The 16450-nt window shown below is 51.4% G+C and overlaps 2 protein-coding genes across 5 annotated transcripts in view; both read left to right on the top strand.

The window, feature by feature from the left end:
* Positions 1-9427, top strand: part of ECSCR (endothelial cell surface expressed chemotaxis and apoptosis regulator) — a 47108-nt gene extending 37681 nt beyond the window's left edge. For 3 of the 4 annotated variants that reach the window (XM_075131382.1, XM_048861270.2, XM_048861268.2), the window contains 3 exons: positions 3565-3601; positions 6022-6115; positions 7005-9427. In XM_075131382.1, coding sequence (XP_074987483.1) covers positions 3565-3601; positions 6022-6115; positions 7005-7013 — 140 coding nt within the window. In that variant the 3' untranslated portion in view covers positions 7014-9427. The remainder of the gene's footprint in view (positions 1-3564; positions 3602-6021; positions 6116-7004) is intronic. The other variant, XM_048861269.2, reaches the window with a different exon arrangement.
* Positions 9428-15964: 6537 nt separating this feature from the next.
* DNAJC18 (DnaJ heat shock protein family (Hsp40) member C18) overlaps positions 15965-16450 on the top strand; it is a 49188-nt gene continuing 48702 nt past the window's right edge. Inside the window, exon 1 of the mRNA XM_048861259.2 lies at positions 15965-16069. Coding sequence (XP_048717216.1) covers positions 16033-16069 — 37 coding nt within the window. The 5' untranslated portion in view covers positions 15965-16032. The remainder of the gene's footprint in view (positions 16070-16450) is intronic.

Raw genomic sequence — 16450 nt, 5'->3', positions numbered from 1 at the left:
AGGAAATCACTCCCAGGAGAAGTTCGAACCAGGAGAACGCCCCGCCTGCCCACAGAACGCCTGCTCCAAACCACACCACCACCACCAGGGGAACCAGAAGTAGAGACGCCAGCCGCCGCTACGATCCATCAGCGGCTTCAAGGATGCAAAAGCTGTACCGGGTAACTGCTCCAAGGCCATGAGGGAGATCCTAGATGGGCCCTCCCCTATTGCACGATCCCATCTGAGCGTCTCTACAGCTACTTCAAGGATGTATTTGACCGCATAGCCCAGAATGACACGCAGCGCCCAGAGTGCCTCCGCCCCCTGCCCCGTGTCGACGAAGCAGGTGTCCTGGAAACTGACTATACGCCCAAGGAAGTAATGGCCAGATTCTCAAAAACAAAAAACACCACTCCTGGGAAAGACGGCATCCCCTACAGCCTCCTGAAAAAGTGAGATCCCGGCTGCCTGGTCCTTGCCACGCTCTTCAACCAGTGCAAACGATTCTGCCCGACTCCCAGCTCCTGGGTGAAGGCCAAGATGGTACTGGTGTACAAGAAGGGCGAGCAGGATGACCCCAGCAACTGGAGGCCCATCTCCCTCTGCTCCATGATGTACAAGCTCTATGCCAGCTGCCTGGCATCGAGGATCACGGAGTGGTCGGTGAGCGGGGGAGCCATCAGCTCCATCCAGAAAGGCTTCATATCCTGCGAGGGCTGCTATGAACACAACTTTGTCCTCCAAACCACCATCGAAATGGCCAGAAGGGCATGGAGGCAGTGCACGGCAGCATGGCTCGACCTGGCTAATGCCTTTGGGTCCACACCCCACCACCACATCTTTGCCACGCTCCTGCAGTTTGGGATGCCAGAGAACTTCCTTCGTGTGATCCGAGAGGTGTACGAGGGATGCAGCACCACCATTCGCTCGGTCAAAGGGGAGACCACCGAGATCCCGATCCGGAGCGGAGTTAAGCAGGGCTGTCCCCTCAGCCCCGTCATCTTTAACCTCGCCATGGAGCCGTTGCTGTGAGCAACCTCCAATGGCACAGATGGCTTCAACCTCCACGGTGAGAGGATGAGCATCCTGGCTTACGCAGATGACCTGGTCCTGACGGCGGACGACCCAGAGAACCTCCAATGTATGCTAGATGCCACCAGTCGAGCTGCCGACTGGATGGGGCTTCGCTTCAATGCAAAGAAGTGCGCAGCTCTCCACATCGACGGCAGCAAAGGGACTCGGTGCAGACGACAGGATTCCAGATCCAGGGCGAGCCCATCATCCCCCTGGCAGAGGGGCAGGCGTACCAGCACCTCGGCACGCCGATGGGTTTCCGTGTCTGGCAGACACCCGAGGACACCATCCAGGAGATCTTGCAGGATGCCGCCAAGATTGACGCCTCCCTGCTAGCACTGTGGCAGAAGATAAACGCCCTGAACACCTTCCTTATCCCCCGCATCTCGTTCACCCTAAGGGGATTCGCCGTGGCGAAGGTACCCCTCAACAAGGCAGACAAGATCGTCTGGCAGCTGGTGAAGAAGTGGCTGTTCCTTCCCCAGAAAGCCAGCAACAAGCTGGTCTACATCACCCACAGGCATGGTGGTGCCAATGTCCCCCGCATGGGTGACCTGTGTGACATTGCGGTGATCACCCACGCCTTCCGCCTCCTGATGTGTCCCGACGCCATGGTATGGAACATCGCAGCAAACGCCGTCCATAACGCAACAAAGAAGTGGATCGGCAGAGCCCCATACAACCAAGACATCACCACCTTCCTGAGCGATTCCCTGGATGGCGAATTCGGACGGGACGGGCGCGACATCGCTTCACTGTGGTCCCGTGCTCGCAATGCCACGCTTCGCCTGGGGAAGCGCATCGGCTGCCACTGGGGGTGGTGCGAGGAGCGCCAGGAGCTGGGAGTCCTGGTGCCGCAGATCAGGTCCGACGACAACACCATCGTCACCCCGAGCGCCAGGGGCATGCTGGAAAGGACCCTGAAGGCAGCCGTCTACTCACTGTACATGGAAACCCTGAAGCGTAAACCGGACCAGGGTAAAGCCTTCGAACTGACCAGTAAGTGGGATGCCAGCAACCACTTCCTCGCTGGGGGCGGCTTCACCCGTTTCGCCGACTGGCAGTTCATCCACCATGCCCGGCTCAACTACGTCCCGCTCAACGGAGCCGTCCACCATGGGAACCGAGACAAGCGTTGCAGGAAGTGCGGCTACTCCAATGAGACCCTGCCCCATGTCCTGTGCAGCTGCAAGCCCCACTCCAGAGCCTGAAAGCTGCGCCACAACACCATCCAGAACCACCTGGTGAAAGCCATCGCACCGCGCCTGTGGGAGGTCGCTGTGAACTGCGCCATCCCCGGTACTGACAGCCAGTTGCGACCTGACGTGGTAGTCCCCGACGAGGCCCAGAAAAAGATCATCTTTGTCGACATCACGGTCTCCTTTGAGAACAGGACCCCAGCCTTCCGCGAAGCCCGAGCTCGTAAGCTGGAAAAATAAGCCCCCCTGGCCGACACCCTGAGAGCGAAGGGCTACGAGGTGCAGATGGATGCCCTGATCGTCGGAGCCCAGGGCGCTTGGGACCCCTGCAACGAGCGTGTGCTGCGGACCTGTGGGATCAGTCGACTCTACGTACGGCTCATGCAGCGCCTCATGGTCTCAGACACCATCCGATGGTCCAGGGACATCTACATCGAACACATTACCGGCCACCGACAGTACCAGGAGGCATGAGCCGGTACGACATCATGCATCAACTATAGGAAAGGGACTGAGAGACTTTTTCCATTGGACCATATGACCTGGAACCATAAACTCACTGAACATTAAATCCCACCAAATGAGGGTAAATCCATCCTCATCCTCATATCCACTCATTATACTCCACACCTGAACACAGCCATTATATGGACAACATACCCCCATATCTCAATGTCTGTACTTTGACCCCTTAACTTTTACCCCCAATCGGGGAGATTGCAGATTATGTATTCCTTACACCACCTGTTCCTAAACCGAATTTTGCACCCCTTGATACCTTATTCCCTGATAACCAGAAACTTCTATGCTTAAACTCTGTACCGTTTTCTTTTTACTTCAACATCATCTTAATAAGTTTCAGAGTAGCAGCCGTGTTAGTTTGTATTTGCAAAAAGAAAAGGAGTACTTGTGGCACCTTAGAGACTAACCAATTTATTTGAGCATAAGCTTTCGTGAGCTACAGCTTATGCTCAAATAAATTGATCATCTTAATAAGATTTCCTGGTGAAGCCTATATTCCAGCTCAAGCACTGTCCACTAGGGGGCAAAGCAGCTCAACCAACAGGACACATCATCTTAGCCAAAAGGCTGAAAAGAAACCAGTAAGGCAAACATCAGCACGCTGTTCAGCTCACTCAGCTTTATACAGTTTTCTCTAACCAGGGCTGAAATGCCTGGCAGAGGCTTTGCATTCCATTGATGGCCATTTACGACACTACTAGGGTCATTCTGAATAACTCTCGCTTTGCTCATTGATAGATTTTTTTTTTTCACCCAGCATCAACTTTGTTTTTCCCCCCCCCAACAGATAAACAGAAACCGGGGAGCTCCGTCGTATCGGAAAGGTAAGGCTGCTCGGCAATCACGGCTTTCTTCATGGCCACTATGAAGCATCAGGGATTATTATCACTTATTCGTATTGCCATAGCACCTGCAAGCTCTAAGCATGGACCGATCTCTTTTTTTTTTTTTCAAAACTCACTCTAGCAAGGGAGGGGAAATGTTTAGTGCATTTGGAGTGCAGGGGGATGTTATGATATTTCTTTGGGATAGGTGAAAAGTGACACTGAGCCTGATCCTGCCCCCAATGGAGTTAGTGGAAAAACTGGATCTCGAGCCACGTATATGGGTACCGAATTTCTGAGATGCATTGAGGCCAGTGGGAGCACAGCACCTTCAGGAAATCAGCCTACTTATATTTAGGTATCTAACTCCTGTACTTAGATGCCTACGTTTAGGCCCCCAAATGTGAAAGCATCTTCACTGAGACAGGAGTGGTCCTAAAGACTAAGTTTATATGACACGCCCCATTACCACAGTATCTGAGCACCTCACATTCTTTAAGGTATTTACTCCCAGATTACAAATGAGGGACTGAGAGGCTAAGAGTCTTGCCCAAGGTCACTCAGAAAGTCTGTGGCAGGGAATTAATTCAGGTCTCCCCAGTCATAGGCTAGTGCCCTAGACACTGGACCACCCTTCTCTAAACGGTCTGACAATCCAATATGAATCAACAGAGTAAAGGTAAAGGATGCCTCTACCTGACTCACTTTTTTCACGCTCCTCCACAGCACAAACGATAGAAATACCCTTGAATGCTGCTGCTACTTTAAAACCATATGTTCCTGGAGCTTCTTTGTACAACACAATCAGTACCTAATGCAGGGGTCGGCAACCTTTCAGCAGTGGTGTGCTGAGTCTTCATTTATTCATTCTAATTTAAGGTTTCGCGTGCCAGTAATACATTTTAACGTTTTTAGAAGGTCTCTTTCTATAAGTCCATAATATATATATATTGTTGTATGTAAGGAAATAAGGTTTTTAAAATGTTTAAGAAACTTCATTTAAAATTAAATTAAAAATGCAGAGCCCCCCAGAGCAGTGGCCAGGACACAGGCAGCGTGAGTGCCATTGAAAATCAACTCATGTGCCGCCTTTGGCACACATGCCATAGGTTGCCTACCCCTGACCTAGTGATTGCCAAAGCCCTGGAGGCTGAACGCCACTGTGTAGCCCCAGAACAGACACAGCATGAACGACACTCAGGGCAAGACTCCCCATGCCTAGCAATGTGTTCAACCACAATGTTGAAGGACCATGTAGTGAAAGGGTAATTCAGGCACTCTATCCATTGTGTCTTTGGCCTCTTCACGGAGTCTGCCAACGATGGTGCTAATTGTGCTGATAGATTTGTTACACGAACATTTATCGACTTAGGAATTGGTTTCAAACCACAACTTGAGACCACTGAGGAGACATCGGATGAGAAGAACTTTCATTTATAGCAGAAGAGATGAGTCAAAACCAGAACAGTGATTCCAAGTTCAGATAGAAATTTCACAGGACTGTGCTCTCTGTCACTGATCCAGTTTGGATCCATTAATCCAGATGCCTCCTACCGGGGTGAAAGTAAGTCTAGGGACTTACCGGTACGGGGCTGGGCTGGAGCCGGCTCTGGCCCCCGGAAGGGGCAGGGCCTCAGGCGGAAAGGGCAGGGCTGGGGAGGTCAGAGCCAGCCCTGGCCCACCCTGTACCGGCAAGTGCCTCCTTCCCCCTCCCCGGGGCAACAGCAGCAGCCGGGGACTCTGGCAGCGGTTTAAAGGTCCCTGGGCGGTAGCGGCGGCCGAGCCCTGGGCCCTTTAAATCGTCCCCGGAGCCCTGCCATCACTTCCCCAGGGCTCCGGCTACCACTACCACGTAGGGCCCTTTAAATCAGTCCCTGGAGCCTGCTGGAGCCCTGGGGAAGCGGCGGCGGGGCTCCAGGGTCGATTTAAAGGGCCCAGGGCTCAGCCACCCCTACCACCCCAGGCCCTTTAAATCACCGCCCCAGCCCCGCCGCCGCTACTCCAGGGCTCCGGCAGCAGGGCTCTGGCAGCAATTTAAAGGGCCAGGGGCTCCAACTGCTGCTAGGAGAAGCAGGCCCTTTAAATTGCGCCTGGGGAAGCCAATCCACCCCAATACAGTGCACCAGCTCTTGCCGGTACGCCATATGGGGGCATACCGGCTTACTTTCACCTCTGCTTCCTACCCATAACTATGGGGAGTGCCAGATCCAGATTTGAATTCTATAGCTTGGGCACCTTTCTTTGTGGATTGGAAATGAACCAGCAACCAAGACGGGGAAAGCTCTAGCAGCTAGTCCTGGTCCACTGAGCCATCCTTTTCCCTAGCCTTTTCTGATTGTGATGAGAAACCTCTCCTCTTATGACAGTTGCTTTAATTTTCCAAAGACAGTAATTGGCCTGCACCTTCTCTTGTTTGGCAGTTGTTCTGCTGCTACAGTCAAGGACAGCATCACTCTGATCTCCATGAAGAACTTAAGCACGAACAACAGTACGAGTTACCCCTCTTCGGAAAAGGTTTCTCTTTCTAGCCTTGCATTTTAGAGAATTGCTTAAGATTTTGTTTCTCTCCGTGGACAGAAGATCCCTTTGCTTTCTTAATCCACCAGAAAGGTAGTAATAAACAGGTTCATGCAAACTTCCAGAGGTCTGAGTTGGTTCAGATGAGCATGGACGAATTTGGGTGCTTATCCAAAGCTTACCTGAACTATCTGAGTCCTATTTCAGAGTACCAGCCGTGTTAGTCTGTATTCGCAAAAAGAAAAAGGAGTACTTGTGGCACCTTAGAGACTAACCAATTTATTTGAGCATAAGCTTTTGTGAGCTACAGCTCACTTCATTGGATGCATACTGTGGAAAATACAGAAGATGTTTGTTTTTATACACACATCATGAAAAAATGGGCGTTTATCACTACAAAAGGTTTTCTCTCCCCCCACCCCACTCTCCTGCTGGTAATATCTGAGTCCTATGAAGCCCCATTGGAATGTACTGTCTGTCTTTGTGGGTATAAGTGAGGGTTACGTTGCCATCTAGAGGCCAGCTGACAACACACTGGAAAGGGACTACCACTATGGGCTAAAAAAGGTCTTCTTTAGCTGGAGGTAGAGATCTGTGTTTGAGAGACAAGGACCACTGTTCTCCCAGCTCCCACTGTGGGTATGATGTATTGTGATTGGTGTTTGCAGTACATTGTTTCATTAACATATATGCCCTCCCACAACAGCTGGGCCATCACTTCCCTAGGGCTTACTATTTGACACCTGGTCTAGCATTTGGGATTGTTGGAGGGATGGACAGAGTTCCCAAGTGGCTCTCCAAGGGTTAGTCCCTAGGGATACTTTGCTTGTTTTCTTTTGCCTGCCAAGAAAGCCTGCTGATGCATCATGTTTTGGTTCTTTTGTAGGTGTTATGAAGACAGTGACATGACAGGAGCCAGGAGGAAACACTACTAGCCAATCTGCACTGACTTTCTATTTTGGCAGGGGGTGACATTTCCTTTATAAGTTATTACATCCTTTCCAATCAATATATGTACTCTAAAATCAAGCACAGTAACCCCATGTGGGTTATAAGAGTTTTCTCCAGCCAGAGCCAGCATCTCACAATGTTTCATGTTCTAACTATATTTCTGATAGGCACACAAACTTGCAGCGTGTTCTAGCAGCTCTTAGGGGGAGGAGAGCCAAACAACCTACAGCTTCACTGATGACACAGACCACTCCCTTAATGACCCTTTGGCATCCATGCCAGACAATCATTGGCTTGCCCCACAGCTGATCACAAATGACCCAGTTCAGCTTTGCACTGAAAGGCATGATCCAAAGCCCACTGAAACAAACAGAAAGACTCCCATTAACTTCAGCAGGCATAGATCAGGCTTGAAGTGCTTTTGCTAAATTGAGGCATAATTGCTGAAAGTCCCTCTCCATGCCTCAGTTTTCCTATCTAAAACAGGAATGATATTTACCTACCTCCCAAGGATGTTGTGAGGCTACATCAGTTAATGCCTTGAAAGCAGTTGGAGATCCATGAATGAAAGCTGCTGGAGAGGTGCAAAGTACTTTTATTATAAATTACTACAAATTAAACTTCAGCCAGCAGATTAGCATGTTCCTATGACTACAGTATGCTCCCTGCAGGGAATAGCCATAACCTTTCCTTGATAGCAAATGTGGTCTTGGAGTATATGATGCTTCTAACAGGCCTGTGCTCTGATCCCTTCTGAATGGGGACAGCAACATCTCTCAGATAAAAGGATTCAATTACTTGGAATAACAGAAGTAAAGTTACTTTAACAGAATGCAGCGCTCTCTTTTCTGCCAGTCTTTGGTTCCTAACAGTTCCAACAATCCACCATACTTAAGTCTATATCTACATTTAAAATGCTACAGTGGCACAGCTGCTCCACCGTAACACTTCAGTGTAGACAATACTGACAACAACCACCAGAGGGATTCCCCTGTCACTGTAGTTAATCCACCTCCCTGAGAGGTGGTAGTAAGGTCAACAGAGGAATCCCGTCACCTAGCACTGGCTACAGCTCAACTAGTTTGCTCAGGGGTGTGAGTTTTTTCACACCCCTGAGTGACACAGCTGGGTCAACCTAACTTCAGCGTAGACCCAGACCACAGGCAGAGAGACCTTGGCACATAATCATTATACACTGGTCGACCTGAACACCAGCCTGGGACAAACAATCAGCCACATGTAGTTACATTTTAGCCCTTTCTTCAGGGCTCTATTTATTCTTCAGCCCACAAAAAGAAATGTGGAATAACAACACAACCAAGTCCTGTTTCTGACTGAGACTGGCCTCCAGTAGCAAATGGGTCTAATCTCCTCCAACCTGGGGGTCTGCTTGCTCCTCAGAGCCTTCTGCTGTAGCCACCAGAGAGGGTATACTGAACTCTCTCCTGGGCCCTCAGTGATATCCCTCAGCTGGGAATCAGACCCAATCATTAGCTGCTGTCCAGCTGGGTCAGCTGATCCGCGGCACCTGCCTGCTGGGCTTCCCTCCACAACAGGGCCAGGTGCTCCCTGGCCCAAAAAGCAACACACCACACCCTTGTTACACTCTCTATACAACACTTAACAGGAAACATCAATGACATTCTCTGCCTAGGCATTTATATCATGATCATCACTGTGATGGTTGAGCACTGGTACCTCAGGTTTAACACAGACATTTCTTTGCTAACATGTCTGTGACCAGACCACCTCCAGAGTTTTGAACTTTCAAAAGCTAAGTGATGCTGAGCCAGGGTAGTATGTAGATTGGAGCCCTCCAAGGAAGATGAAAAGTGCTGCAGGAAATTATATTGATGGCTGCTCCTTCCACCTGCAGTCAGTGCTGAACACTGAGCATGCTGGAGGTGGTATCCTTTGGGCAAGACATAGAACAGAGATCCTGGGACACTTTTGGTAATAGCACAGATGACCTGTTCAACTTCCCAGCCTCCTGGTGTGGTAGAATTACATTGTACCTACCTCCTACATTTTCCTCACTTTCAAAGGGATCTGGGGATGTTCTACAACCTAATCCACTGTGCACTGTTAAAGGTGATATGCAAAGAACTTTGTAAGTCAGACTTGCTCCTTTTTTTTTGGCTCCTGTGTGATGTATATGGAGAGTTGGATAGGGTTAATTTCAAAAGTTCTGTTAGTTCACCTTTAATAACAGGAATTACTATTATTTACAAGAGGGTCTCGCCCTTTGTTGCTTGTGTTGGCTAAGGCTGAGCTGTACATCCAGTGCCCTTGCAGTCTCCAGTGTGATCTGAGGGATATAGAAGAGAGAAAATAACAAAAGTATGCTGTCTCCTGGCATGTGGTATGCGTGTTGCCTTCCTGTTTATTGTGTCCTGCTCCCTTCCTGGTCCCATTCCTGTTTGTTCCCTGGTTCCTGGCCTGTCTAAGGAATCCTCCAGCCAGGTAACATATGATAATCCTCGAGGATAGCCCAGACTCTTGTGACTGGCTCCCTGGGTAGCACACCAGCCTAATCCAGATAAGGTTCCTGCAGCCAAGACATCAAAAAGGTTCATGGGTGAGCACCACAGAACCTACGAATACCCAGATGACTAATGGACCCCTGTCTCAGACTAAGGTGCCTGAGGTAACCCCAGCAGAAATCCCCTTGAGGCCAGACAGCACCTCCACTCAACGTAGCCAGCAGAGAACTCACAAAGGCCCTAGCTCAGCAAAGTGGCACTGTGTGGCTATGGGTTATAAACAGGTAGGGGATAAGACAAAACCCACCTACCCCAGTGGAGTTAGGGCACCCCAAAGTTGGTTAAATGGATCCTGAAACCCCTCTGCACTTGCCTCTGATTGGGCCTAAACACATTGGTTCCCTTCTGCAACCTTGAAGAGGCAGGAACTAACCCCAGGAACAAGCACTGCACTCAGCAATGAAACAACAAGCCCTCCAACAGCACCAGAGATGATTTGGGGGGTTTTCTGGAGGGCACGCACACAACTTCCCCAATCCCTGCAATAGTACAACCAAGAGCCAGGCACAGGCCTCAGGGCAAGTGTGCTCTTTCTAGCCCCACCCCGTGGCCGGCGATCAGCCCAGAGCCAGTCCGATGTCCTGCAGCCAATGCCCTGCCCCTGCTCTGGAGGGGCATTCCTCCTCTTCAGTGGGGCAGCTGGCGGACAGCAGGCTGTCGGAGAGGGATTTCCTCCCCATCCTCTAGGGCTAGCTCCTTTTTCAGCCTACCCGCTCCTGGGGACAAAGCTGACCCTTCCACGCTGCAGACACTCTGCACCAGCACTAGGTCATCAGAAAGGCGCCCTGGGTCAGTACAGGGCCCCCCCGGGTTACAGCATCCAAGTCTCACTGCCTCTGTGCCCAGCTCCCTGCACGTCTCCCTCCTTCCATCCGCCACAGAGCTGCTCTTGTCAGCAGAAGAGCATTGTGCCAGTTTCCCATACCCAGGTATAGTGGTGCTTTCACCCTGGGCTTGCTGACTTGGCTGGGCTATAGACTAAAGCCTGAGTGAGGCTTTCACTTGGGCTGGTCACCCACCCACTTTGCAGCGAGGACGCAGGCTAAATCACTCCAGTCATGGGCGGTGGGTATAATAGGCCAGGGAAGGCTAAGTCTTCGCTGGACAGCTGCTGCTGACCCGTGGCTGGACACCAGGGCTGTGGTGGCCCCGCCCCTTCCCCAAGGTCCTCACTGCCCCCTGCTGCTGCTTGCCGGTTAGTCCTCCACTACACCACCGCCCTCCGGAAGTCCCTGCTGCTCGCCACATCCCTCCTCCTCTTGGGGGGGGGAGTGCAGAGGGATGCGGCAAGCCAGCGGTGGGCGAGCGGGGGCATCTGACAGGGAGTGAGGCGGCTCGGATGGGCGCTGGGGTCAGCCTGGTGCTGGAAGGGGGTGGTTCAGTGTGGTGGGGACTGGCAGCTCGGCCCAGTGCTCGGGGGGCCAGCAGCTTGGTCGGGAGAGCCTTCAAAAGAAGGGGGTCCGGCGGCTCGGCCTGATGCTCGGTTTGCCCAGACCAAGGCCCTGGTGCTCAGTGGGCCAGCGCCCATAACTCCAGTGTTGATAGTCCTCCAATGCCTTCTCACAATTCTCCCCAGTTGCTCAGGACAGGCAAGTTCTCCTACAATTCACTGGGACAGAATCATAGAGCAGCTCATCTTCCTGCAGCACAAAGAACCAAGTGCTGTGCCCCCAGCAATTCTAACTACACATGCAGTGAATGCAGCATGATTGAGGATGCATTGCAGTAGCTGGGGTATGGCTTGGCATGCCAGGTTGCTCACACAGGTGACCAGATCCGGGTGCCGATCCCTTGAGTTAAGAAAACACACCTACACTGGCTGAGATTCCCAAGGCCACCTAGGGGATCTGGATCCCCAGTTTCCATTTGATTGAAAGGGGAATTTATCCTCCAAATCCTTAGGTAGCTTTGAAAATCTCAGGCACTATATTTTGCAAGGTAACATTCTAAAGCCCAGATTCCAGGACTGATAACTGTACATTCCTCTCTGCCCAGCCTACGCTCATGACTCGCTCTAACAAAGTTAACTTGCTCCGTAGCCTGAAGGAACAGACTTTTCAAAATGCCTTATTTAACATGCGGCACAACAGGCAAATCTTGACTTCCCTTGAGGTGAACATCAAGATGTATTGATCCTCCAAATAAACATTGATGGCAGTGAAAGAAAAATAAATCTCATTTTCACTGACAGAATTAATATATGTATTCTTACATATACTCCATTGCACCAATCAATCAGGCACAATCATTTAGCCTGGTTTAATTTCATAGGGTGATTTAAGAATGTAGTCTGGAGAATGCAGGATTGAAACATGCTGATGCCAATTATGGACCTGCAGCTGGGTTTTACAGAAGATAATAAAGCGTATGGAATAATAAATGCAATGTTTTTACAAGTAACTATTGATTGAGTTTCTAAATATGTCCATTAGTTTCATAATTTAAAAGTGTGTGAAAGGTGGACTACAAAGGATGTTTATTAAATAACCTGCCAAACTCTTCTTTAAAATTAGGAAAGGGAAAAACATATAGTTTGGAGCTGATGAGAAAACGGAACTTCTGTCCCACTGAAAATTCTGGTTGTCACAGTCTGATCCAGTCCCCCTCTCTGGACAGACATCAGTCTGTTGTGAGTGAACCCCAATGCCTGGATTCCATGTGCTCTTAAACTAACTGGGTCTGGGCAGAACAGGGTCATTATTCCTAGTTCCTAGTTCTCCTGGGTGCAGACCCTGTGTTGCCACCCATTGTTGGGGTGCAGACTCTGCTGCCCAGCTGCCTTAGACCCCCATCTCTGTAGGTCACCTTGAAAATGAAAAGTGTAAAAATGTTTGCAATATTGAATAATATGAGGGTCAAATTCCAAGAATTCTCCTTCTAGCCCCTAAACCAGGGGTGGGCAAACTACGGCCGGTGGGGCATTTTAAGCCGGCCCGTGAGCTCCCGCGGGGGAGCAGGGTCTGGAGCTTGCCCCGCTCCAGCACTCCAGCTGGAGCGCTGGGTCGGGGGCTGCACCACACAGCTTGGCTCTGCTCTGGCACTCCAGCCAGGGCACAGGGTTGGAGGCCGCACCATTTGTCTCCCGGAAGCTGCAGCATGGGCCCACTCCAGATCCTATGTGCTCCAATGGCCCCCGCCGGCGCTCCAATGGGAGCTGCTGCAGTGGTACCTGTGGATGGGGCAGCGTCCAGAGCTACCTGTCCGTGCCTCTGTGTAGGAGCTGGAGAAGGGACATGCCACTGCTTCCGGGAGACGCTTGAGGTAAGCTGTCATAAATATAAAGGGAAGGGTAAACCCCTTTGAAATCCCTCCTGGCCAGGGGAAAGCTCCTCTCACCTGTAAAGGGTTAAGAAGCTAAAGGTAACCTCGCTGGCACCTGACCAAAATGACCAATGAGGAGACAAGATACTTTCAAAAGCTGGGAGGAGGGAGAGAAACAAAGGGTCTGTGTCTGTTTGTATGCTGGGTTCTGCCAGGGATAGACCAGGAATGGAGTCTTAGAACTTTTAGTAAGTAATCTAGCTAGGTATGTGTTAGATTATGATTTCTTTAAATGGCTGAGAAAAGAATTGTGCTGAATAGAATAACTATTTCTGTCTGTGTATCTTTTTTGTAACTTAAGGTTTTGCTTAGAGGGGTTCTCTATGTTTTGGAATCTAATTACCCTGTAAGATATCTACCATCCTGATTTTACAGGGGGGATTTCTTTATTTCTATTTACTTCTATTTTTTTTATTAAAAGTCTTCTTGTAAAAAACTGAATGCTTTTTCATTGTTCTCAGATCCAAGGGTTTGGGTCTGTGGTCACCTATGCAAATTGGTGAGGCTTTTTATCCAACATTTCCCAGGAAAGGGGGTGTGCAAGTGTTGGGAGGATTGTTCATTGTTCTTAAGATCCAAGGGTCTGGGTCTGTAGTCACCTAGGCAAATTGGTGAGGCTTTTTACCAAACCTTGTCCAGGAAGTGGGGTGCAAGGTTTTGGGAAGTATTTTGGGGGGAAGGACGCGTCCAAACAGCTCTTCCCCAGTAACCAGTATTAGTTTGGTGGTGGTAGCGGCCAGTCCAAGGATAACGGGTGTAATATTTTGTACCTTGGGGAAGTTTTGACCTAAGCTGGTAAAGATAAGCTTAGGAGGTTTTTCATGCAGGTCCCCACATCTGTACCCTAGAGTTCAGAGTGGGGGAGGAACCTTGACATAAGCACTGCTCAGAACCTGCACCCCTGAGCCTCTCCCCACGCCCCCACCCCCTGCTCCAGCCCTGATCCCCCTCCTGCTCTCCAAACCCCTCGATCCCAGCCTGGATCATCCTCCTGCACCCCAAACCTCTTATCCCCAGCCCCACCCCAGGGCTCGCACCCCCAGCTGGAACCTGCACCCCTTCCCACACCCCAGCCCCGATCCCCACCCCTTGCTCTCGGTCCCAGCCTAGAGCACCCTCCTACACTCCAAACGCCTCATCCCCAGCCCCACCCTAGAGCCCGAACCCCCAACCAGAGCCCTCACCCTCTCCCACACCCCAATCCCAATTTTGTGAGCATTCATGGCCCGCCATACAATTTCTATTCCCTGATGTGGCCCTCAGGCCAAAAAGTTTGCCCACCCCTGCCCTAAACCATGTGCACATGTACCTCTGAAAACCTGTCCCTTCATGTTTCAGAGGAAAAGCCGTGTTAGTCTGTATTCGCAAAAAGAAAAGGAGTACTTGTGGCACCTTAGAGACTAACCAATTTATTTGAGCATGAGCTTTCGTGAGCTCCAGCTCACTTCATCAGATGCATACCGTGGAAACTGCAGCAGACTTTATATACACACAGAGAATATGAAACAATACCTCCTCCCACCCCACTGTCCTGCTGGTAATAGCTTATCTAAAGTGATCAACAGGTGGGCCATTTCCAGCACAAATCCAGGTTTTCTCACCCTCGACCCCCCCACACAAATTCACTCTCCTGCTGGTGCTAGCCCATCCAAAGTGACAACTCTTTACATAGTCAAGTCGGGCTATTTCCTGCATAGATCCAGGTTTTCTCACATCCCCCCCACCCCCATACACACACAAACTCACTCTCCTGCTGGTAATAGCTCATCTAAACTGACCACTCTCCAAGTTTAAATCCAAGTTAAACTACATGCACTTAGAGCATTTGTGTGGGGACACACACAATCCACTGTATAAAAACGCTTTCTACAAAACCGACTTCTATAAACTTGACCTAATTTCGTAGTGTAGACAAGGCCTATGACACTATCCTCTCACAAGCAGCCACATGTCCAGGTTCAAGCTGTCCAGTCCTGTTTTTGCCCTGTCCAGCACTGATATAAAACTGGATGTGATTGTTTCCAGTATCATGCACAGGGGACGCCATTTTGCAGAGCACACTGCTCTGCCCCCGTCAGCAAGCCACATGCTAGGTCACGCAGGTGGGAGCAGGGCATTCTGCAAAATGGTGTCCTCCTTGCAGCATGACCTCACATGCACTGTGCGTGAGAGGTCACACTGGTGAGGGGGGATCACGCAGGTGGCAACAGGGACAGCCAAGGGGATGTCCTGTATTCTGTGGAGGCACCAGTGGCCACCCTACCCTCTCATCATGTAGATCCTTCAAGATCCACTTTTGCCATGAAGACTGCAAGAGGAAAAGAGTTTGTGCACCTCCCCACCCCAAAAGCAAATGGATCTACCAATATGTGCCAGCCACTGCCCTTGTCACCTGTGACGCCTTCCCCCCGCCCTCCTCCTGTTGTACTTGTGTTTCAGGATGTCAGCCATTCAGACAAAGTACCGTGAGGCCCCCTAGGCCTTGTGTGCTTTGCGGGTGTACACAGTGACAATAACAGCACTGCTACCACACCGGAGCTCACTTCGGCTCCTGAGAGCTGCCGGGCAGAGCCTCCTCTGAGCCAAGCTGTACGAGACTAAACCTGTCCTAAAGCCCAGTGCCAGCGGAGGGGATGCTCCGAACAACCAGCCGCAGCCAGCCCCGAGGAGCTGCCCTGGAGGGCGCAGGCCCACATCAGGTCTCCCAGCATGGCGGGGCCAGCCGCGGGGCTGAGGCCTTCGCCGAGCGGCGGGGAGGGACAGGCGCTGGGCAGCACCAGGCGGGCTGTTGCCCTGCTGCCACAGACCTGGTGGCTGGCTGGGGGGTTGATTTTACAGAGTCTCCATGACGTTACTGACCGTTCCCGTGACGCCATCGCCTATTTCGATGACGTCGCCACTCGCTCACGGCGAGGGCAGGGGACTCGCACCCCACGCGCCTAACGCCCTCCCTGCCCCCAGCCGCGCGGAGCCTCTGGGTAATGTAATCCAGCGGCAGGACTACAATACCCAGGGGGCCCCGCGCCACGCCCCCTCTGCCTGCGCCGCAGTAACGCCGGGTCCCGCTCTTGTCCCAGCCCCCTCCTCCCCCCGAACAACATGGCGGGGCTGGGCAGCGGGGAGCGCTGGGCCGAAGGTAGCGAGCGCCGCGGCACTTGGCAGCGGCCGAGGGAGCCCGGGGGGCTGGGCGGGGAGGGAGTGGGGAGGGGCACTGTGGGGGCTGGGCAGGGAGGGGGGTTGAGCGGGGAGGGGCACTGTGGGGGCTGGGCTGGGCAGGGAGGGGAGGGTGCTGGCAGGGAGAGGAGTGGGGAGGAGGTGCTGGGGGCTGGGGAGAGAGTGGGGATGAGGTTATTATGGGGGTTGAGGAAGGGCCTAGGGCCTGAAGCTGCATTGCATTTTTCTCTGCAATCTAGCCCTGAAGCTGTAGTTTTCAGTCCATGCAGCATTTATATCGTTCTGCACTATTATTAATTTGCAATGTGTATTTGGTTCTTGCTTTATTGATATAACTGGTGAA

The sequence above is a fragment of the Caretta caretta genome, chromosome 8, assembly GCF_965140235.1.
Source record: "Caretta caretta isolate rCarCar2 chromosome 8, rCarCar1.hap1, whole genome shotgun sequence".
In the NCBI taxonomy this organism is placed as follows: Eukaryota; Metazoa; Chordata; order Testudines; family Cheloniidae; genus Caretta; species Caretta caretta.
The sequence above is the reverse complement of the archived record's forward strand: the minus strand, read 5'-3'. Positions and strand labels throughout refer to the sequence as shown.